General features: G+C 36.4%; 1 protein-coding gene across 1 annotated transcript; it reads right to left on the bottom strand.

Moving 5' to 3' along the window:
* Positions 1 to 626: 626 nt before the first annotated feature.
* LOC101261615 (E3 ubiquitin-protein ligase UPL2) lies at positions 627 to 18640 on the bottom strand. The gene is made up of 17 exons (XM_010321927.4): positions 18323 to 18640; positions 18067 to 18193; positions 13610 to 13705; positions 13330 to 13536; positions 6676 to 13225; positions 5536 to 6599; positions 5079 to 5363; positions 4796 to 5000; positions 4410 to 4681; positions 4049 to 4323; positions 2489 to 3608; positions 2259 to 2405; positions 2104 to 2184; positions 1802 to 2027; positions 1546 to 1685; positions 1356 to 1462; positions 627 to 911 (listed from the first exon to the last, which is right to left on the bottom strand). Exons 2-17 carry the CDS (start codon positions 18160 to 18162, stop codon positions 809 to 811), a joined length of 10974 nt encoding a protein of 3657 aa, XP_010320229.2. The 5' UTR covers positions 18163 to 18193; positions 18323 to 18640; the 3' UTR covers positions 627 to 808.
* Between the last annotated feature and the right edge of the window lie 7080 nt (positions 18641 to 25720).

Below are 25720 nucleotides of genomic sequence, written 5' to 3' on the forward strand. Positions count from 1 at the left end.
TAGACACCTAACTCATTAAAAACGGTTTTTTCTAATTCTATGCCTTATTCAGATAGAGAGAGCCTACCATATAGTCCAAAAATTATAAAGTTCAGGCTCTTCTAACTTCAAACTTTTGGGTATGAGGTTAGGCTATGGCAGAACCCAACTACCCCAAGTATAAGCAACAAAAGTTGGAGTGCCAAACTTCTTGTTTTCCCCCTTGCCCTCCTCAAGATCAAATTCTCTCTAGTCCTTTATTTGGGGCTTTAGTTGTTATTCTCTTAGACTAATAAACGTAGTGTTATCACCATATTATGCCAAAAGTTCCACACCCACTTTGTATTTTATCATAGTGCCACAGTCGTGCAAGTATACAGGAAAGTGTAATTTACACGTCCTTGTGAAAATGTCACACCATTATTTACTTATATCAGATGGTCTTTGTTCTGTGTCGCAATATGAACTTTTAGGTACTTGATGAACGGCAATAATGAGAACATCACATAGAAAAGGGAATGGTCTACTCTCAGTATTCAGAATAAAGCATGGGAGTGATAAATTTGCAACACCTACAAGCAACAATAGGTGACAAAGACAAGCAGAAAGTAGAGAAACAAAGGGAAAAGAGAAGATAAAGAAACGACTGCCAAAAAAAAAGAACTGCCAGGATCATTTCGCATAGCAAATAGACTGTACAGCATTATAGACAGGTATCTCACAGACTTAAAATGCCCTTAGACTGTTCTCCTGTATATATAAAAAAAAAACTCTCTTTTTTAACATGGAAATTATCTACAGAATCTAATTCAGACCACCCATTGTTGTTTTAACCAAATCCAAATCCTTCGTTAGCTTCATGAATGGCAAGCAGTAGTCTCTCCTCTAGATGCTCTTTGGAGGGATACTCTGGTAGATCCAACTGGTTGAAACTGCAACCAGCAAATAATAGTTAAGGAGTGTTCACAGTATATAAGTAAAGAATACATACAAGTAGAATTCCGAATACTCCCTCCGAACTCAAAGGGAGAAGTTTCTATTTGCTGCTAGTAGTTGAAGTCTAATTGGGATTAGGATAAATACTTATAGTCGACATTTAATTGAAATATTCATATAAGATTCCCATCTCATAGAGAAGAGACGTCAATTCAATTGAGTAGATGCACATCAGAAGAAAGCAGAAGAAGACAATTTGGACACAGGACGCAACATGAACTTCTACTGGAATCTTCAGCAATACAGGTAATTTAAAATGGCAACATAAACATAAGAAGGTTGAGTAACTAGAAGAGAAGCAACATGGTTCTTTTACTGGCACAAAGCTTCAGCATCAAGAAGGGCAATCATAATTTAGTTTCAGATGATCAAATAATTACCATGTATGTGCTGAAGGCAGGTGATCAGCACTGCCATAAGCTTTGTGGATCTGAAATTTCTGGGAACCTGAAATTCCTTGCAGTGCACTAAACCCTTCCAATGGCACCTGGAGAATTACACACAGATTTGTTTGATGATTGCAGGAGACATTTAACATGCAACTATAATCAAATGAAAGCAACAAACTACCTTTGAGGTTCCAGTGACAAATTGAAGAAGGCGAGCTTTGTCTTCCTTGCTAAAAGCTTGAACAACTTCCCAAAACCACTGAATAACAGGTGAACCTGGGCTGTATCCAGAATATTCTGTATTTGCCCTTAAGTCATCAACTGCAAACCAAGGGGCAAATTAATTGTAAGAAGCAACTCTATCTTGATACTGACAATAACTATCTAAGATAGAATTACCACATGAATTAACAAATAAAGGAAATAGTGAAACATACGATCGATGTCTGGAAGACCGCTAATTAACAACTCAAGTTCCTTGTCATGAAAAATAGAGATCAGCTCTCGCGGAATCAATTCACTGAATCCTTCCAAAAATGCATTTATCTGAGGACGGATAGCAGTCGTCAACCGATGCTCAGCAACCAAGTTGACATACTGTTGCTTATTTTCCTCCGTGACTCTGATATTTCGTCCACCTGGGATTAGTTCATAATCAGTCACCTGCATTACACAAATTGCAATCAGAGCCTTTCTAACAACAATGCTTAAAATTCAATTGCCGCAGAAGAACTCATACCTCATTGCGTTCATAAAGTATCAACTTCTCTTCATCAGCATCAATACTGAATGTAAGGTCTAAAATATCACTGATGTCATTCTACACAAAACAAGAAACGTGAGCAGAGCAAATTTTTGGACATATAATCACAGAGAACAGAAAAAACACTGCACCTCAAGCAGCCATTTCAAATTTTTGAAGTAGTCAGGATCAATAGCTTCGATATCATGATATGTCACTTTAGCATCAAGTATGTGCTTGTAGAAGGACCGTGTAAAATGAACATCAAGAAGTTGGCCGTCAAATAGTGCCTTCCCAACCTGGGATATTTACATAAAGCACATTAAATATTGTTTAAAAATAAATGAGTCAAGCAAACAGAACCAAGAAGGAAAATACTCACAACTCGCCCAACAAATTTGAAGTACGAGAGGTGCTCAGTTTGGTACACAGAGTTGGGATTTGGCTGAAATGTTGCTTCATTGCCAACTGTAGTAAACAATAGCGCTCCCTTGTCAAAAATTACTCTGGACAATAACTGATACCATTCCCTAGTAAGTCCACCAGCATCAATTCCTTCTTCCCCTTGGAAATGTACAGTCAATCTCCCTTTCAATTCTTGAGTTGTCCGCATGCGCAGCTGATTATATGAATCTTCAAGTATATAAGCTCTTCTCACAGAAATTCTCAGAGGACTGTGATGATGATCATGTTGATGTTTAATCTTAGATCTGAAGTAGGACCTTTTATTGTCAAAATCAACAAAACGAGGAACCTTCAGCATGATCGAGAAAGACTTCTCCAGTAGTCCAGGATTCTGCCGAACAAAAGCATTAAGAAGTTTTTTGTGCTTCTCTGCAAATTTTACAAAAGCAATGTGCTTCTCATCAACTTTTGTTGCAGATGTAGGTGTTTTTGGCTGCATAGCAGAAGCAGTAGCCTCTTCTGGATCAGGAACTGTCGCAATACTGAACTCCTGTCCTGCACCCAAATGCCCAGGATGCAACTTCTCACACATCACAAAAAAGGACTCTACGTACGGTAAAATGTTTTGTGAGCCTGCAGGGAGCGAAGACATTGCTCCAGCAGGTTTAGATGAGGTAACAATAGATGAGTGAGGCAGGTTGGGTGCTGTTTCTGAAAAACTCTCCATTGTGCTAATGCAAGTGCTCAGCTCCTGCCATAGAGGTTCTAGAGCTGTGTTAATGTCCCAAACCAGGGAGATAGTAACACCGTGCTCCTTCTCAGAAATAATTTGATTCTCGTTTTTCTTGTCACCAATTGAAGCAACAAGAGAGCTTAATGCTTGTAAAACCCTGAGTATCACAGCGCCATCAGTTGAAGTGGTACTGAGCAGTGCTTTTTCCACTTCCCTAAACTTGTTTAGCTCATCCATCGCAGATCTGGTCAGACTTTGCACAGAGCCAGCAAGCTCAGTAATAAATAAATGACAAATGGCAGGAGCTATGGCCACCAACTTTTTCAGTACCTCAGCTACCAAAGAGTAAGCATTGTCTGAAAGACTGATAAAAGAAGAAAACATTAAAAAGCTTCAATAATAAATAGAATAATACATTGTTCAGCGAGACTCGAGTAAAAATAACCCACTGAAGATTCAAAAATTACTTGGTCATTGAAATCAATAGCGAAGTATTAGAATATCAAATAAGTGTATGTACAACCAAACAGATAATCCAATGCCTAAATAGAAGTCATAAGCACGGAAATTTCGACAAGACCGTCACACCAAGCAGTCAGTTAATTTACTGATCCCACATTTAAACAAGAAAGAAAATACGTTAAGTGCAAAATTAGTAAAGTATAAAGTATGTCAACCTGCAGGCAAACACACAAGTCTATAAATTAAGGGGTGCCTCACAGAAATAATATCTATAGAACTTGTCACATCAAACCTAGAATCTACAATTTCAAATACACATCACAGGATTAGGAACTAGCTTACCCTTCTCTGGCAAGCAATGAGCACAGACGTCGAAGTTCTAATTGTGGTAGACTGAGTAGAATACTTTCAGTACTTTGGTCTCTGCCTGTGATAGAGGACGATGCTCCAGATTTGTCCTCAACCTCAGATGAAGCTGCATGAGATTCAGTATTCATTTCAGCAGCAGATTGGACTGGAGGACCAGGCAGTTGCTCTGTAGAGGATGTGCCAGGTTCTTCACGCGCATTTGATTTGCTTTCTGTGTTTTGGACTACAACATCTAGCAGATTTAACAGCTAGATACCAAAAGGAAAATAGTTGAGAACAGCAAGAAACACTAGATAATGACTACTCAAAGAGACATCCTACTTGTGCAAACTACCTGCTCAAGATGTGCAACACTTCTCAAATAAAGGGGATGGTTCAAGAGGCCCAAAAGCAATGCCAGAGATACTTGTCCTTCAAGCTGCCATCTATCTGGTCCATCAGCCTCAACCATAACAGCTTTTCCCCGCCTCTGATCCGGAACTATTGGCCCTTCCAGCACTGGTCGAGGGAGCCTGAATTCAAGTAGAGTCTTTGCAACTAAAGAATGGTTCTTTGCCAGGTATGTAAGTGTCTCAAGAACACGACGAGATAGTAATGGAGGAATTCCTACAAGCCATTAGATCAATAAAATTTAGCCAAGGCAAAAAAAATACAAATATAACAGTAGTAACAATAGATGTGATACATGATAAAAAGCTAAGCAAGATGATAAGGTCTCACCATCAAGATGTTGAGGACGTGAATACATCACATTACTTTGGCAACCATATAGTCGATATGGGGGTTCAGCAGTATTCAGATCAGTAGCAGGCTGTCCGACATCAAGCATCAACAAGTCCATAAATATTTTCACTAAAGCAGTTCTTGTTTCAGCATGTGCACTGAGATTCAACATCAGCCTCTGTAGAGGAACTTTGTATATTGGCTGCAAAAGAACCAGACGTGTCAATGTTCAAATCATAGCAGCAAGAAAAACAGTAATTCAACCTCACAAAGTTAATACCTGGAATACGCGGAGCAACCTCACCAAAGCTCTTAAACCCTCAGTGTCAACTAAGGGAGACCCATCAGCCTCCAGAGGCTTACTTCCGGCTGATCTACGTGAAAGGGTTCCACCAGCCCTGTCCAATTGTTCATTCCGCCTAGAGTCGCCTCTACGGTTTCTAGGATACATACCAAAAAGTGTTCGGTTATACCTACGTGCAAATCTCTCACGCAACATATTTGCTTCCGCCACAAGAGCAGGTGTTAAATTAGCAAGAATGGCATCAGAAGATGTCAGAAGGACCTGCGAGATAAAACATCAGATCCAATAATAGCCATAGAAGGATTCAAGAAAACCAAGCTCAAAAATCAAACATGAAAAAACAAAACGAAAAAGGAAAACAAGGTCGCTACTTGTAATAGAGTAAATGAAATAAAAATTCAAATCGATTACACCTAATCATCTAAAGAAGTACCTCTTCCCGTAGTTCTGAAGGGAATGTAGCAATAATTGACACAGTGTCCATCTCAACAGGCTGGCCTTCTAATTCTTGTGACTGCTGCAGCCGCTGTGCCCTTTGCTGTGCCAACACTTCTTCTCTGATGTCAGACGGAAGGGCTGCCAGAAATTCTGGATCAATATCTCCACCATTTTGAGGCTCAGAATTTGGTGGTTGAGTTGCTTGACCCTGTTGAGCTGAGAGAACCTCGGCTCGCAACTCCTCAGGAAGCGCCTCAAGAAATGCAGGATCAATTGATCCAGAATCAGCATCTACATTACGTTGCTGTTCATCATTGGGTCCACCTTGTTCTGCTTCTTGATTTGGATGTTCTGAAGCTTCAGATACACTGTGAAGGGCAACATCTCTCGCACTTACCTGAGTAGAATTTCCAAACGATACGTTAGTCCTCCTAGTTCTAGCATCTGCTGAACCTTGCCTATCTCCACCATCATCATGCCCATCAGCACTTCCAATTTCAACATCAAGACTTCGAAGACTTTCACCTAGAGTTGCACCACTTCCACTGCTTTCTTGGCTAACTGCCTCAACATCCCTTATGGCAACATCGTTCTGTTCAAACTGCATTTCGACAGGTTGAGATTGGCTACTTGGTGCATCTGTTCCCTGAGAAGACACATTTGCTACAGGTGTCACATTAGCACCACCAGATTCATCCAACACTGTTGAGGGGGTAGAGGCATCTCTGGCTTCATTGTTGTTATTGTTCTCCATAGCACTTTCAGCTGCCATTTCACCTGATCCAGCGAACTGGGTGGCCTCACCTCTATTCTGAGACCCTTCTATAGCATCTTGATCAGCTGATTTCTCAGGGCTAGGCCGCCTCAAGTGGGAAACAAGCAAATCCTCAAAACCCTGTGGAAGAGCAGAGGCACCTGATCCACCGCTTTGTTGGTTATCATTGGTCCAAAAATTGAACCGTTGGCCATGACGACTGCTCCGGAGAGAACGGAAAACGGAATCCAAGCGCGATGAGGTTCCTTCTGAGCTCCTATCGGAATAAGCATCACGGATACTCTCTGACAAAAACGAAGAAAGCAATGAGATTTCACATTAGATAAAAATTACGATATCAACCAGAAGTACTACAGATACCTGATTGACGTGGCTGACCCAATTGCAGCAAGGAAGAGGGTTCGACCAGAAGGGGATGTTGTGAAGGAGCAATGCTGTCACCACCTCTTCCCAAAAGATTGTAGATGGATGTCGTGCGCCCCTGGCGCCTAGAGCCAAAAACTTCAACAGGCATAACATGTAAAGTTTCACTGGAGAGACTATGCTCTCGACCAAAAACTTCAATATGGTCAAATACATTTATTCCATTCATACCATCACCCAGACGAAGTATTACGCCATCCTCCTCATCCTCGTCCTCTTCATCCTCTTCATCCATTACCTCCTCATCAAAGTCATCTTCATCAATCTCTTGGTCATCTTGATCAGTATCAGGATGTTGTAAGTGATGAGCTTCATCTTCCTCGAGGTCATTATGTTCTTCATCCCCCTCCTCGTCTTCATCAACCTCATCTCCTTCATCACCTGACATCTCATCATCATCATCATCGTCCTCCTCATCATCATCTTCATCAAGATGCTCTTGTACATCAGGCTGGATTTCAAATCTTATCTCAAGGCCATTTTCCAGATTTCTAGTGTCCTCGTTACTTTCATGCATGTAATCATCTTCATTGGATGGACCAAAACCTCCATCAATATCCTGGTCATGTTCCATATCATCAGTGACAGCTTCAGACCCACCAAAGTTTTGAGTTGCGCCAAAGGGCTCTATGTGATCTGTTGGCACTGAATTCACATTAGGCTGTGATAAAGTTTCATTAGCCAGGACTGCAAGGGCATCAATAGCAGTTCCAGATTGATTATCATCCTGAGTTTTTGTCGACTGTTCTCCCCTCCCAGCATTGGACTCAGCTGCATGAACATGCTCCTTTGTTACCAACTCCAGAACTTTCACAACAGCAGTAACAACCTTGGAAGAATCAGTATGATCCAGGTCCAAGACATTAAGAGCTCGGGTCAGAGATTGAACAAGACCAACATCTATGAAAGTAGCTGAAGCTTCTGCTGAGATGGAAGAACCTGTAGGTGCACGAGCGGTCAGTACATCACTGAGAAGATCAACAAAAGCTTGAATTTCAATTCCAGGTGCCCTAAAACCACTTCCAAACTCAACAAAATCACTAAACACACTGTTAATCTCGGTAAAGATTCTTTTCCTTGCCTCTGTTGAGCGAACACAAGATGCCACGAGAAACTGGCTAGCTCTGCTCGAAAGTTTTTGCCTCCAGTCCACATCAGTTTTTCTCTCTTTCTTAGAACTCTTGGTATACGGCAAAAACTTATGAAGAATATGATGAAAAATTCCACCAGCAAGGTGCCCTGTCCGTACAGGAACAGCTATGCAACTGCTAACTTCAGAATCTTTTCTAAGCAAAATGTGAACTGAAGCAGTATACATCAAAAGAATCTCGGTCAGAAGCTTCAAAATGAATACAATCTTAGCCATATAAGCAGACAACTCATGGTTATCAGCTTCACTTGCTTCAGAAGCAGAGGCGATAGCTTTTCCTTTACCCTTGTTCGCGGATATATCAATCTCCATATCTGTTGAACCAAGGCTCTCTTTTGTTGCTGGTTCATCTTTCAAAGGAGGAACAAACTTGACAACCGGATCCAAGAGAAGCTCAATAACACTTACAAAGCTGTGAGGCGGCTTTCGATGAACTTTGACATTCTTAGAACTCGCATCAAGACTCTTCCCATGCACTCCATGGCTCACAGTACCAACACCAGACTTCAGATCTGCATTCTGCATTTTATCTTTGTCTTCTGATTTCTCTTTCTCCCTGTCTTTGTCTTTGTCTTTGTCTTTGTCCTTTTTGTCCTTCTCACGGTCCCTCAACAGGACCACATAAGGTCGTTCACCAACCATCTCCACTTGGCACACAGAACGAGCAGCCCGCATGAAAATCACTGGATCCCGCTGAATAACAGAAGTCAAATTTAACAGGAAATTACGAGGTGTGAGCCTTCCACTTGACTGTCTATTAGAAGCAGAAACAACATTATGCCGTATCTCTGCTTCCATAGCTTGCTGCAGAGTCTGGGGATCCTCAAGAATATGTCTTATTATAGTAGCGGCAATGTTGTCAAACCCAATAAACAAGCTGCTGGTTGGCAAGGAAAGCAGCAACTGCAAACCACCAGCATCCAGAAAGTTAACAGCAACAGAGTGAGTTCTTGTAAGAGTTGCACACAGCTGCAACACAGCATGCATTGTTTCCGAGGGAAGCTGGTTCCTCATACAACCACAAGCTATTTCAACAAGCTGCTTCTGCTCTTGACCATCCAGATATTTTGGAGACAAAGAAGACTGCAACTTATTATACTTATCCTCGTTGATCGAAACTGATTTCTGTGTAGCATCATCTCCCTTCAGCTGTTCTAGTATATCAGCATTCACCTTCTGATCCACTTGAGCAAGTCGATCAATTGCAACAAAAGCTGCTGTCACCCATTTGGGAACTTTCTCCCTATCAAATGTACTGGAAATCCATTGTGAAAGAAGATCAGATGAGACACTCACGAAACCAGTCTTTGCAGCTATCTCTCTGGCATCAGTGTCTTCATTAAGAATCAGAGCAAGAACATGAAAGAGATTAAAAAGAATGCTGCGGTTTCCATCCTCAGAGACATTACTAGAAACCTTAACTTGTTCAACAATAAATGAAACCACAGCTGACCGATGTTCACCATCATTCTGGGAGCATATCATCACAAGAAGATCCCTAACAGGAAAAGCAAGAGAGTCTTTCATCTGTAAAAGCTTATGGCATGTGGACAACAACTCATCAACAGGAGGAGGCTGAACCATTTCTTCTTCAATGGTCACGCTACTTTCTTTGGGAACATCTTCCTTTGCCTCCGATCCAGAGTTCCCAAGTGACATGGCAAGGGCACGGGCAAGCTCATCATCTTCTTGTACTTCCTCTGGATGTGAGAACAACCACTCCATCGCCAGCTCAACACTGTTTGAACCAACCTGCCTCAAAGCCTCTTCTGCTCTATTCCTGGAGAACCCCATTTCAACAATTGTAGAAATTGTAGTTTCATTTGGGGGAGGACCAGACACACGAGTAGCAGTACTGTTTGTGTTTTTGACTTCTACTCCAGAGTAGATGTGTCTAATGATGTTGAGAACAGCTGCAATGAAATCATAATTGCATTCTGTGAATTGTGGATGTGTCCAAACGGGAAGTACGGTCTTCAATACCATGGATTGAAGAACCTTTACAAATGTTTCCTCATCCCGTGGAAATGGGATATCACCACTAACCAAAGGTTGAGTCAGTAAATGCTTAGTGAAAGGAGATAGAATTAAAGATGAGGTTGCCAGATGATCCATCAGCTTCCCATAACTACCTAAGGGACCATATATCCATGAACGGTCCGCATCCTCAACTCCGTCCTGCCTGGTATGTGTCTCATCAGTCTCCATAGGAGAAGTAGGAGCTCTATTGACAGCAAAGAGCAACTGACTAGTAGCTTCAAACGTAGTTAACACTGACTGAAGAACCCCACGCCCATAAAGGCAATTTAATATAACAGCATTGCAAGAATCAGGCTTGTCCAGCAGAATACCATCAATAAATTCAATAACCTTGCCAAAATAACGACATTTGGTTGACACAGATGCCTCCGATCCAGAAGTTACATGACCTCCAAAATTCATGTGATCAATAGCAATTGAAGCAAAAGTTGAAGCAACAGATTTTGAGGGAGCTGACACATTGAGCGTATCATCCCGCCTACGTGAGGGAAGTAGCATTACTTTGCCCATCTCTTGAAACAAATGGGTGATATGGATTGACAGGGATTTCACCATATCACGGCAAGAATGATAATAGGACCTCTGTTTGTCCTCTTTTCTATTACTGCCACCAGCATCATCAAGAGAACCTGCTTGTTGTGATTGATGACTAGCTTCTATCCTGACAGTTGAAGGACCATCAGTGGTCTGACGTTGCTGAAGACTAGAAGCTCTAGTCAGATCTCGATATAGATTGATCAGATCAAAAAACTGTGATTCAAAACTCCACCCTGACATCCTCCTGCGAAGTAAGGGGTCAAGGAACTGTCTGAAGGAATTTAATCTTTGTTCTTCAGAATCAGTTGTACTCAATTCTGACTGTCGTGCCTCGTCAGTTGCACCAGCACTACCTTCCTCCACATCAACCTTAGATTCTTCAAGCAACGCCAACTGCCAAAGAATTTCACGATGAATACGACCAATATCTTCCAAGACATCTTTGCTTCCATTTCCAAACTCTGTTAACAGAGCAGTTACCCATCTGTTGTCTTTGGAGGCAGCCAGAAATAGAAGAAACTCAACTAGAAAAAGTGAAGAGAATGTCCTATCTGGAGTACTTTTAGGATCCAACATAAAAGCACCAGAAACCACATCAAATCCAGACAGAGCTTTTTTCAAATGATCCTTGAGAAAGGAACAGAAAGCACGAGCCAGTGCAGCAGAGTGGTGTTGGGTGAAAGTCTTGAAGACCATGGTGCTGTGTAATGCGATGGACATCCCTTCAGATGACTGTGCAACACTCGGCCGTAAGAGTAGTTTCAACAGAGATTCAATGCCTGACTTCTCCACAAATAACCGACAAGTTTCAGAGTTCTCCATTGTACGATGAACAAGTACCATCACATGAAAGACAGCCAACTGAATGAACTGCTCATCGCTGATAGTTTCCCCAGAAGAATAAGTCGATTCGACCAATGAGCTGGATGCAACACTCTCGCTGTTATCTGTGTCCGTGTCCATTTCAGTAGTCTCACTTGATTTTCCTGATGACTCCGCATGTTCCCCATCACCACGTGAAGCAATACTGTTAACGATCTCAATAATTAAATCCACTCCAGTACCTCTCAGTGAAGATACATGGCGTAACAGCTCTTCTACAGCATTTGCCAATGGGACAATACCTTCATTCATAGCTACCACGTACTTCTTGTTGGTAAATATGTCAACAAGGAAACGCAACGCTGAAGTTTCTTTTACAGATTCCAGTCCCTTCGGATTAAGGCAAATTGCACCTAGACCATTAGGTACACAAGTAAGAGCTTTTGGAGATGGTAGTATCCCAGATACCACTGAAGACAAAAAAGCAATAGGAAGACCCAACTCATGCAGAGCAGGAAAACATGTCGGGTCTTTGTGAATTATTTCACTCATAACAGTCACAGCCGAGGAATAAATATCACCTCCAAATTTTTCCACATTACTAAATAGCAAACACAAAGTGGCAGGTAAAGATGCATCGTTAGAACCCTGTGATCTGGCCGAATTTGCAGGAGCATAGGTAGCAGACCCAAGTGCCTTCAATAAGACCCTAATAAGTCTCTTTTGAGAATATATTTGTTCTTCACTAGATTTAAAATGCTCACCAATGACCATAGAATTGTCAGTATCTCCAGCCACGTCAATCACTCTGTGCACTTCTATCTGTAACCTATTAGCCAAAAGCTCAACTCCACCTAGATCTTTGAAAAGGGTTACTGCTGCATTACTATAATCCAGGAGCTTTTGCAGTGTTTTCACAGCCAGGCAAACAAGATGTATATGTGCAGGATCAGCGTCCTCTACTAGCGGCAAAAAAGTTGGCACCATTCCAGACCCTCGAATAACACTACCAGAGCTTGAAGAAGATATGACATGTAGCAGGTAAAACTGCAGAACAGCTTCAACAAAGGATACTGATGACAAGTCATTTGAGCTGCTAAGTGACAGGATTGCTCTCTGTAAAACGTTCAGGAGGATCATGCGATTACCACCAGCAAAACTGATGCTTGATCCACTCAAAATCCTTGCCCGCTCATGTGATGATGCATAAGCAGCTAATTGTGCCCCCAAGGCATTCATTGCTAGCGTCCTAACATTTCCAGAGATGGTTTCTTCAGATCTGACAATCCTGATCAACTCATTTGTGTATTCAGGTTCATTAGCAAAAAAGGACGCAAGTTCATCATGGGAATCACTAGCCTGGACAAGCACAATGAAAGCAAGAAGGCAAATCTTGCTGTAAAGCCTGCATACTTTGGGGGACCGGAATGCGTGTGCATATCTGATTCTTGTCAGCAATGCGAATCTTTGCGCTGGAGGAACATTGTACTGCTCAATACAGAACTTCATTAACGACAGATCTTCTTCTTTCCGTACATGGAGATCAGGTATGTTAATTACACTCATGCCCGTTGATACTGCGCCATCCTCAGCTTCGGCATTGCTTTGGGCATTGGCACTATGCAACTCAAAATAAAGGGTGGACCCCAAGTGATAAAGTGACTTGTCACCATCATTTTCCACATTGGATGGAAACAAAGATAGGCCTTCATCCTGACTTCTTTCGTTTACAGTAACACAATAATACAAGCCCAGACCTTCTTCCTTACTTCCCCACCCCTGCGCAAGTGACAGGAGACAGCTATTTATAGTACCACACCCAACTAATTTACCACTTGCATGTAGCTTCGATGGATTTATTTTTACTAATACAGCAAGAGTCTCTAAAGTTGCAATGAGGATCTCAGGATCTGTTGAAGCCAACAAAAGCATGAAATGCTGCCAGGTTCAAAGTAAATAAATTCAGACATCATCAGTATATGTGAATACTTGTTACATATATTCATTCAAAAACGAGCGAAGAGTTCTAGTATCTTCATTACCTCCAAGCCACTAAATGAACCCTTATTATGACAATTCTCTAGTATGATCTGCATCACACGTAAGATCTGTAGAACTGCTTGCTTAGGGAAAGGGCTATCATCTTCTAATATATTATCAGACAAGCCAAGATCTTTCCTATTACATAAGTACGTCTTGAAATAAGTATCAAAATGTAGAAACAATGGTCTCCAGTGATTAAAATTTCCCTGTAAAGAGAAGGCAAAGCAAGTAAAAATCCAGAGTATAAAGGCAGGATAAACAGCGGTAAGATGGATTTACCTTGCCATACTCCCAGCGGAAACCAGAAAGAGGAATTGCTATATCTTGTAATGGACACTGGATAACCTTGTCAATAAAGGCCTTTATTTTTGGGGGCTGACATGCAATAAATGCACAATAAGATCATAGCAGATAATGGAGATAAAGCTTGAAAAGAAAGATAGAACCAGGAATCGACTGCAAGAGAGAACAGTAGTGAAATGCAGAAGTCCATGCAATTCTTTCAAGCAGCTGAAGTCAAGACACTAATCAAATGATTTATTGCTTTATTATTTCCTTGCATATGACTAAATTGGTTTATATTTCTAGATCCATGAAAGGGTGTTTAGATGGGTCCCACAAACTTAAGAATTACTCCTACGAGAACCACAGTTCATCCAAATAAAATGTAAAAAGGTGCAATATACAATGGTATTGCCTGATTTTTATTTTTATTTTGTTTTCTTATGATAGCTATGGGTGATGTTAAGGAACACAACAGTGCTAGAAGCATAAAACAGACCGAGAAAACATAACAGCCACTCTGACATTTTTACCAAGACAACCAATAACAATCCTCAAAACGCGCCAGCGTCTTCAGCTACATATAAGGGTACTCATTGAAAGTAATAAGGAAGAGAACAATGTTGAAGATGCTGAACAGATAGTTGATCTCTTAGGATTCCTTTAATTACTCTTCTAGTTTGGCTTGTTACAGCCTTTTTATGAAATTCACGGATATGCTGAGGAATACAACATCACAAGTTTCAACAAAAAAATGAATGGTCCAAGTGTGTGTTTGCACCACAGAATGAGAATCGAAGACGCTAAAGAAGAGTCAATCAAATGGCCGAAAATTGTCTCCCCCCACCCCCAAACCTCATAGAAACAACAGGAACTTAAATAGACAGCAAAACATAGTAGAAGTATTCTAACCGTACCACCTAGTCAGGGTTAAGTCTTTGTATCTTTTTGGGTGAACGTAAAATATGTTGTATATATAAAAGATAGGCTGCACACAAAAATTGTGTATTCGCACATATAGGATTTAGTCTTGGTTTGATCAAGTTTACATTAGCTCATTTGTTGCCAAAATTGCTGGTTAGACTTGATTCTTAGTACGGGGACAAGTGTGACACCGAATAGCTTCTACTTTTAAGGAGCTCCCATTTGACTGAGGAGACAAATTGACCCCTGTCGAATGAAAATGAATTGGCTCGAAAAGTAAAACTGATACTAAGAATCAAATTGTTGATATCTACCATTAGCAGAGATCAAAACTGAATGGTCCAAGTATAGAAAATAGAGAATCATATTGTTGACCTCAATTAGTTTGGAGTTGAGATGTAGCGGACTGACAGATTGTTTGATATTGAGAAGTAAGAGGGAAAAGAAAGGACAAAAAGTTATAAATGTATGCTTGCAAAATAATAGTATTACCACTGTAAGTTTGAAAACCAGAAAAGGACAAAAAGAAAGATAATAGTATTGAAGTTGAACTTCAAGAAATAAAAGTGTGGTGAAGTAATAGTATTACCACAGTCAATTTGAAACAAGAAAAGGACAAAGAGAGAAAAAAATACTCCCTCTATCCTAATTACTTGTCCACGTTTTCCTTTTTAGTTGTCCCTAATTACTTGTCCATTTTGATAAATGATGAAAGGACAAATTTTTTTATCCTCAATTAATTACTTTGAAAAATGTAGAAGTTCTTGAAAATCTTAAGTTTTTAATTCATATACTGCATGATTAATAGGGGTAAAATGGTAAATTATGTCAATCATTCTTTTCTTAATAGGCGTGCTATTCAAAAGTGGACAAGTAATTAGGGACAAAGGAGTAGTATTAAAGTTGAACCTAAAGAAATAAATGCATGCTGGCTAAGTAATAGTATTACCACTGTCTGTCTAAAACTATCTCTTTTCCAAATAAGTCTCAGTGTGGTTTGTACAGAAACACTTCAAAAAAATGCTATGATGGATGAAATGATATCTCCCAAAAAAAACAGAAAAAGTAAACCAGTTCAATGGAAACATAAATAATTCTAGCTTCCTAAAGGAGACCAAGACGAATGGATCTTGTTTATATTGGGATCTAAATATATAATGAGATTCACACATGTACATTATGCAGTTTTAATCGACAGGGTCATATTAGACCAGCTCCTGTCATATGTAAATTTTAATCCCAGAGTCATCCCATTTCATCATCCTATTAACTATGAGGTCCTAAAGATAACATGCTAATGATGACAATAATGAGACCCAATTTTAGTGATATCCAACAGCACCTTGATGTTACAATAACCAACCTCTCACACCTCCATACCGGGGCACCTACACAAATGCTCTTCACATACTCAAACCATCCTCAAATGAAGGCATCAATCTACCATAATTTAGTCCTTTTTGTGCTTAGATGTGAAATGAGATTTTCTATTGTACACTAGGTTTATACGGGGGTAAGTACTCATGCTACAAATACAACAGCTACGCCTTGGTCGCAAATAAGTTGGGTCAGCTTCCAACGGAAGAAGAAAAATATTCTTTTTTTATAAGGTAGATAATTTTATTATCACAGGGGAAACCCCAAATACAAGCCATATACCAAAAGAAGTGAACCTACATCAAATATGGTTTTCAACAAAAGAGATTCAATCCTCTATACAAAAATGGAACTCGTAAATAGACCAAAAGAATCAAAAGATAAGCACTACTTCACATCTTTAAAAATCTTGTTTCACCCCTTCAAAACTCTTCCTATTTCTCTCTTTCTAAATGACCCACATGATTGCTAATGGGGCAATCCTCCCTGTCGTTTGACTTCTATTTCCCCTCCTCAGACCAACTTTGCAGAGCCACCTGCATGTGCTTGGCATCACCCATTGCATCCCAAACAAACTGAGAACCACCCTCCATAACCGACTAGCCACCTTGCAATGCTACAGGATATGATCTACACTTCCAGCTAAATTCTTAAACATAAAACACCAATCGACATATGTGATCCTCCATGGAAAGAACATTTTTCTTAAAGCAACATCTAGTGTGTCGGTATTTAGGAGTGGTTACTGGTAAGGGAACTTCATTAATCTTGAACTTTATGCTTTGAGCCCTTCTAGTATCCTTACTATTTTCCGCTTCATTTAAATAATATACCAAATTGTTCTCCTTGTTTTTTACTTATCTTTAATAATCCTACTAGCTACAATCAATGACTTCTTCGAACAATGGCAGATATTGCTACTCACTGACTGCAGAAATTGAATTACTCAACACAAAAAAGTCAAAAATGATCAGAATAAAAAAAGTTGTGTATCACACAAGTTGCTAGCTGCTACTTCATGCAGCACTATAGCCAATCCATAAATCCTTTATACATTAGCCTGCAACTTCAACTCTCATCAACCCTAACAGGATCCAACCTCAAATCCTAGGATCCAGAGCTAAGCATATCCCGGATATGAGTGGTTGCGAAGTTGTGATGTTGACTGGTAAAGATTGGTTAAGATAGTTAAGATCAATATTAATATAGACACGTTTACTACCGGAACCATAATGTGTTTAGTAGTATCAGCTCTGAAACAAGCTTGAGACCATGTCGATATCAGTTATGAAGGAAAGGACAGGTATACTTTCTTGGTAAAGAAGAAATGTGTATATAGCTAATAGCAGTAACGCAAAGCTGGAATTCCACCATGGTAACAATTAGCACGACCGGGTACTTGTAATAGAAACTTCACAAAAAGAATCCAAAGGATTTCATAAACAAATAGCTGCAATTTCCAATTCTCAGCGACCACAAAAAGAAGCAAACAGGTTAATCAACAACAAATTTAGCAGCAGAAAGGACTTTGAATGTGATTCCAGTGAAAAACCAAAGTAAGCAAAAATATAAAATCAATTAGATATTTTCAGTATCTTGTAACCAAATACCAACTGCAAAATCAAATTTGAGGTATGTTATAAATTCTGATCTTGCTACACAAGAAAAATAATCAATTTATTACTCACATGGCATAAGTACACTTACAACGGAAACATTAAGTTTCAGACCCAGACACCACCACTACATTTGTGACAGAGAATTTCCACGTACCGATCATAAGAAATAACAAAATTCAAATAAAAAAAGCAGGTAAATGACTGATAATAAAAGTATAGATTACATAACAGTAAAAGACAATAAACCACATAGAGAAGAGATACATTATGAAATATATTTCCAACAAAAAATGAACCCCGAGAAACAACAGAACATACAATAATTAACTTCTAATCCTCAACTCCACAGCAAGAATAAACCCTAACAGCACACATTACACGTCTGGAATAAAACAAACACCGAGAGAAAATGCACATTGTGAAATAATTTCCAACAAAAGCTATGAAAGGGAACTGTTCCATAACACACACAAGCAACCAAACGCTAAATAGAGTAAGAAAAAACAAAAAGTAACGAGTAAAATGAGTACATACAGGTTCAGAGTCAAGTTTAATAGATGGACCAATGGCACCTTCGCTGGAGAGAAGTTGCCGTAACCTGGACGGCAAACTCGATCTTAAGGTCGTCATATCCAACCTCTACTTTCTCTCCTTGTATTCACTAAACCAAAACACAAATCCAACACACAAATCAGAGAAAAAATAACCAAAAACTCATAGAACATTAAATCGATCAAATAAACACACATAAAAAGCAGAATCGATAGTCACTGATTTATTCTATCGGTACCTTAATTAACAAAGTCACGGACGGGCGACTCATCCAGAGAGTGTTGTAGAGACTGTACAGAAAATAGGGTTTATAGAGAGAAGAACAAGGAAAACCCCAAAGCCAAGAAAGAGAAATGGAGAGAAGGGCGGGGGTAGGGGGGTTCCTTTTGCCTTTTGTGTGTGAAATTGGTCTAACTAGTACTAACCCTGGGAACGATGACAGGGGAGAAGCTTATATACACGTAGAGATGCACACAAAATGAGTCTTCTTCTATTTGGGGGACTTCCTATTCAAGTCGGTTTTGCTCTTTGGTCCTCTCATTTTTCCTTCTCTTCTAATTTTGCCTTCATTTTGTCTCTCTTAAGGTAAGTATAATAATTTCAGAATAAAAATTGAAATTAATTTATGTTTATATTTAATTTAATGTGTTAGATAATTTTGAAATTATTTTATTTCGTTATTTGTATTAAAATAGGCTAATTACTATTCAAACTCATGAAATATTTTCGTTTATTTCATCTCATGTATCGAAGATTCGTTCAAAGTTTTTACTTTTAATTTAACACATAATCAGCCTCTTAAATTTGTTAGTATATTTAATTTAGACACTCGAACTAAGTTATGTTTGAATTGAACACCTCAACTCCTAAAAAGGTGTTTGATTTAGATGTTCTCAGTTCAATTTTAATTTAAAAATATGTATATATTTTATTTGTTTATTAAATAGTTAAATTGAACACTTAAAATGTGTCAATCTCTTTTAAATAAAAGAAAAAAGTGAAGTATCAAGAGTTATATGTTTTAAATTTATAATTAGAATAATGCACAAGGAAACAAATAATTTGTAAACATAACGATAATAAAAGAAATTAATTCATAGTTTGGTTAACGATAGCATGTTATGCTTCTTCGATAGGGGTCAGGATGAGAACTGTTGATTTAATATAGAACAAAATCTGTTAATCAATGCATAGATTCATAGTTTAATGAGTTTTGCAGGGCTGATTGTTAATTAAAAACATATTACAAAAATGAATATATCAATGGATAACACAATATGTAGTTTATCTGATGTGCAAGTTATAGAGACACAAAATCATTTTTTTCTAAATGTACTGAACTAAAGGAATCAATAAAACAACGGCTCAATGGGTTGGATTTTAGATTCCAATAGGAGATGTTAAACAAGTAGAAAACAGAATTATGAAAAAGAACTAGAAGCAACTGTATAAGGAGATAATCACACCATAAGCTTGAAATTGTAAACTGTGACAATAGGTGCAACAACTATACTTTCTTTTTTTTTTGATGAATTTTCAAAACTTTATTGATGAAGGAACAAATGGTTACAAACGCATATGGTCTATTACCCATATCTAAAAAGACAAACAAAATCGAAAATAAAAGAAATAGAAATAAAAGACATAGCTCGTATCCTCTCTATAAACATGTCCATTCTTTTGGGGATTCCTAGTCTAGCTTCTCGCCATTGCAGTCTTCCCCTGAAACACCTGAGAAAATGTTCCATCACTGTCAGACCAGTCATCGGCTTCCTCATGCTGTATGTTGAGTTCTTCTCCTTGTGTCCTTCACCGGCTATCAAGAGTATATATATTTCACTTCCCTTACTTTCATCTTTATGCTAATCAGAAGGATGTTGTACTTTATTTTTGATTTCTTTTGCAATTATTCTCCTGCAGTGATTGCTAGAATGGAGTGGAGTGGTATCTTAATTGAAACTTCTTCCAGGTTATAGTGTCTTCATCTGCTCAAAATCTTTCCCATTATTTCCTTGTCAGTAAAAATCTTAGATATAGACTGTTCAATTTGTCACTGTTAAGGATTGTCTTTCCTTTCGCCTCCATGATATTGAACTCTGTAAATGTGTAATTTCTTTTTTCTATAGCCATGTTTGCGAAGTAGTCTGCAAGTTGATTCCCTCCCCTCATTATGTGTTGGAACCTGTATTGCTTGCCTTGCAAACATTCTTTGCTTTTTTCCACTGTTTCAAGTATTATCCACACATATGCCCACTTTCATCCTAGTACTTTGCATAATACCATGGAATCTATTTGTATAATTATCTAATGATGATGTGATTTTTTGCAATACCTACTTACTGCTATATTAGCATTTGTTTTTGCCACTATGTTCGTAATATCTTCTAGATGAATTCCTTCTCCGTGAATAATATTTCCCATAGCATCCCTTAAACAATAGGCATACGCACTTGCTCTTGGTTTTCTTTGGATGCACCGTCGGTGTTGTATTTGACGGATCTTGCTGGTGGATATTCCCGTTTTGCCATGGTTACTTCATTTGTGAACCTCTTATTTCCCCTTTTTTTTATCATTACTGCTCAACCTCCTGTTAATTTCATATTTGGCCTTCCTTACACAGTCCTCTTCTATGAAACTAAATGTGAAGTTAATTTTTTTTTAAATTGATTCGATTATTAATAGTAATATCTACATTTGTTATAATAAATAATACTGATATGATATTATCCTTAAATGTATGAATACTATTTTAAATGCTCGACAAATATTATATCATGATTGTTAAGAAAATGAAGTAAGGAGTTTTTCATATTTATGTGAATTTTGTGCTAAGACTCTCATCTTAATCTTATTTACTGAAATGAATGTAAAATCAGCTAGAATGATTATTTATTTTCAAGTGTATTCTAATAATCTCATCTACGGAAAAAAAAAGATATATAATTATCTAGAATAATTATATATAATTGTCTAGAATAATTATATATTTTAAATTTATTTATAAGTTATATGACAACATTCATTTTTTGATTAAATTATTTTATCAGTAATAATAATATGTAATAAAAAATAAACTATTTTTGGTGTCGTAGTTCTTTACCAATGTAGAGAAGGTTGCTTTATTATATTGAATGTTAGAGCAGGTGCAACACTCACAAATAATGATAAATAATTTATAGGTATTATATGTATTTGAAAACAATAATTAAGTACTCAAAGTGATCATAGATATTTTTTAAACAAAACCATATACGATGGTCGTATAGCAATTGAGATTAAGAGATGAATAACAAAATTCAAATAGTACTTTCAATGTTTTATTAATCCTCTTTTCGCAATAAAAAGAATACGTGAACATTTTCAAATTTTAAATATTCTGCACTATTTCATGATTTACTTCTCAATAAAAAACTTATGTGAAAATTATTGATGCCACGATTTTTTTGTTTGTTTGTTTCAAAATGGAGATTGTTGGTCACTAATTCCCCACCCCCACCCCCCCTTTAAATCATATAGTTAAGTATTGATATGATTGCAGCACCAAATGCATAACTTACAATTTTATTATGTAGTACATTATTTGTATTTGTACAATTCTTGACAATTTAATATTATAATAAAAATGACAAATAGGTTATCAAGTAATAAAGGATGTTCGTTGAAAAATGAAATCTAAAATATGATTATATATTTACTAGTTTACTTGTGACGTAGATAACAAAATCTAAATAATATTTTAATATCTTGATAACTACCTTCTTGGTTAAGAAAAGAATGTGAATCCGACTTTTTGATTTCACTAGCTCTTCATTTACAATTTAATGAATATTAAATATAGAAATTTAGGTTTAAGGATCTTATTTGTTTAGTAAATAAATTTTAGATTTATAATTTATACAAATTAAAAATATCTTAAATACAAATCGAAGATAATAAGCTATGTCAGACTTTTTTCACATAAGATACATCTACTTTTATATACTGCATAACAACATAAGTATTATCAATACTCATCCTCAAATTTATCATGATCTAAACATATCTCTAATTATGGTGACACCAACTATTTCTAAGTTAAGCAAACCAAACATGTATTACGCAAGACATGGAAATTAGGTCTAAAACAATGGAACAACATAAATAAAGGATAAATTTAAACAATGTGAAAGCCATAAACCCAAAATTTGAAACTAAACTCCCAAAAATTTATTGTTAACATGATCATGAGCAAAATTAAAGAATCAGTCTAACAACATAAGAAAGTTATTCAAATAAAATGAATATCAATAAGAGTATAATAAAACAAATGACTTATTATAAAAAGTGATAGTAAGTAAAACTCATTTCAAGATTGCATTGATACAAGATATTAATATACACAAAGAATACAATAAATGCAACATGATATTAACAGTTAACATGTACCCATTAAATTTTATTAATAGCTCTTTACAAGTCAACAGTTAATTTCTATAAAATTCAATATTTATAGTAACTTTCATAGTTTACATGAAAATAATATAAATAGAGCAATAACATGAATATAAAAAACATAACTTCTTTACCTATAATGAATTTTAGCAAAGAAAATATTTGAAGAAAACAATATTAAAATTTTAAACGAGCTGTATAAAAATATTTAAACGAATGCATCTTTCATGTTATAGAGCGTTAAGATTAAAAGACCTATTTGCATTTGCATGTTAATACGATCTATATGTTATAAGTTCAGAAATAATATATATTTGTGTTCAGAAATTAAATTATATATTTTACATAGAGAGCAAAAACTAAATATAATTCGTTCAAGAGGCAATTTGTAAAAAAAAAATTCTGTAGCATATTTGTACTGAATGTTCACCTTTTAATATGTCTCATTTATGTATATTTGACTTCTAGTTTTAACAATAGTCATATAATTAGACTTTGCTATTAATATTAAATGCTCTTAAGAATAATGTGAACTATATATTATACTTTTCTTAGTACCGGCCGTCCAAAAAAAAGATGAATCATCTATAAAGTAGACGTGACATGTTGATTTAGTCTTATCATTTGTTCCTATCACTTCATTTATATTTTTAGGAGGATATCTAATTATTATTTTTTGATTTTTTTCTACTAGTATTTGAAATTATGAAGTAAGAGTTGTCACAATGTAGTTTTTCCTTTCTTTCATTCATTTGAAAAATGTTATTCTTACATTTTGTACCCTTTTTTTCCTGCAAACTTCAGTATTATCTAAGTGAAAAATAAAATCATAAAATTTGTTGGCCAAATGCTTTATTAGTCTTCTCTTGAGCCATCCGAATTAAGGAATGTCAAAATATAAAAAAATATATACATGACAAAAGCTAACAAAATTTTTTTTATCAATAAATGCAAAAAATAGTTAGTATACATTATAACTCAATAAGATAAATATGTGTCCTTTTTAACTTTTAATTGTTTAAAAATGGCTGCAGTCAAAAAGCAAAAAGTTGTTACTATAATGTTTCGCTTGCTAGCAGGGGTGAAATACATAACCTCCAAATTTTTGCAAACCCTTAATCATTGTACTAAGCCTTCTAGAAAAGACATTTACTAAGTTTCGAATAAATTAATTATACGTATCAATAGTATTTCTTAGCTTTTAACTGATGCTACTGAGTTTAGCCGAATCTGTAACAGATACTCTAGCTCCGCCCCTGATTCAAATGAGGTGCATCAACTAAGGCCAAGAGGCCAAACTTCGTAACATTTACCAGTACATAGCCAAAAATTTAAATTGAAAACATGAGGAACCAAAAAATCAGAAATGAAGAAAGTTAAAAATAACAGATGCTACGCTGATAGCATAGCAAAGTTGTTTCCAACGAAACGAGCCCAGAACAATTAATTCCAGGATAAGTGGATAACTGATAGCATAGCAAAGTGAAGGAAATGACTATTGAGAGGAAAAACCTTCGAATTTTAATTAGATAGCATTCTGAGAATGGAAAAATATAATTTCTTTTTTATATTTTGTTTATATTTTTTAGAGGAAAAAAATTTGAACTATGTAAATGATTTTCATATTAATGGATTTTGCCCAATATGTTTATGTTTTTCAATATTACTATATTAGTTTTATAATATGTAGGTCCCTTGCTCAAATCATATAATAATATTTTGATTTTTAGCATAAACTTTTATCATCTAATTTATTATCATATGATTTGTGACAATAAGCTTCCGCATAACCCTTAATTGCTTTCGAACCCCAACACACGGACACACAAAAGGGTGGCTTAAGGATGAGGCAAATTTTTGAGAGACACTAAAATTATTGTAAATTGGCAGCTTAAATTTCAATAGAAATAATATTAAAAAAAATGATACAAAATTTAAGCTAAAAGACGAAGAATTATTTATCCTCAATGAAGAATATTTTAGAACTTTGAATTAAGCAACTTAAATTTTCATATTAATAAATATTTATTTTTATAATAACATCTAACGTAATGTATTCTAAACAAATGACTAATCTATTATTAACTAGGTTAATCCTCACTTATATAAATAACAATATTACCTTATTTTAGACGTGTAGTAAATGTATTGACAAGAAGGAATTGTTAACGTGGTACGTAACTCACTTTCATTTTTTAAGTTGTGAGTTTGAGTAATCAATGGAGCAAAAGTAGGAGATCGAGTTTGAGTAACCAAATTGCAAGTTTGAGTAACCAATGGAGCAAAGGTAGAAGATCGAATTTGAGTAACCAAATTGCAAGTTTGAGTAACCAATGGAGCAAAGGTAGAAGATCAAGTTTGAGTAACCAAGAGAGCAAAGATGAAGTTATTATTAATAAAAGATAGAGATTCACTTAGTTCTCAAATATAGGTAAAAACTAACATGTTTGTTTGTATTTAAATCATTTGTGGATCACTGTCAAGCATTTGATACAACATACACTATTCTTATTTCATCCACACTAACTTTTTATATATGTATTTAAATTATAGTCAAATATTTTCGAACATAATCTATTTTTATTTCAACAGCAGTTTAATACTATGTAAAAGATAATAATTTTAATAAGAAATCATTATAATAAAACAGGTACATTTTCAAATTAACAATAATACTGAATTTAAGATTAAAAAAAAAAGACATTTAATTTTAAATTTATACTCTTCATTTCTAAAAACAATATTTATTTCAAGCAATATTACAATAACACACTATTTTCATGAGCCCTTAGGCTTCTTAATTTTACTCTCAGAATTGAGACTAGAGCTCTGGACACGCTCGCTAACTAACTTAACCATTCAGCCCACATTGGTTATGCTTCTATCGTCTTTAAATCATTTAACTCACTTTAGGTTAATAAGTAGTAATAAATATTCAAATTCCTAATAAATGTACCTAAACAGAGTTAGATTAAGACACGTGCTCTTGACCTCATAAATAAATGTTCTATTTTTAGGGTAAACTATTATACCTAAATGCTCTTACGCCAATATTTTCTTCTTACTAACTGAAACATTAGAAAATAAATAATAATCACTTATTTTCCAAGAAAATATTTTCTTAAAACACATTTTCCTTCATACCAAACACAACCTATGTCTTTTCTACTTTTGCTTAGTTACTATTAATTATACTTAAACTCAT

Source organism: Solanum lycopersicum, chromosome 4 (genome assembly GCF_036512215.1).
Source record: "Solanum lycopersicum chromosome 4, SLM_r2.1".
In the NCBI taxonomy this organism is placed as follows: Eukaryota; Viridiplantae; Streptophyta; class Magnoliopsida; order Solanales; family Solanaceae; genus Solanum; species Solanum lycopersicum.

Excerpts from the sequence above, each read along its gene's own strand:
- LOC101261615 (XM_010321927.4), bottom strand. The coding sequence starts at position 18,162 with ATGACGACCTTAAGATCGAGTTTGCCGTCCAGGTTACGGCAACTTCTC. Across the intron at positions 4,324-4,409 it reads GTGTTGCACATCTTGAGCAG|CTGTTAAATCTGCTAGATGT; the intron begins GTAGTTTGCACA and ends TTTGGTATCTAG. Across the intron at positions 3,609-4,048 it reads TCATTGCTTGCCAGAGAAGG|TCTTTCAGACAATGCTTACT; the intron begins GTAAGCTAGTTC and ends TTCTTTTATCAG.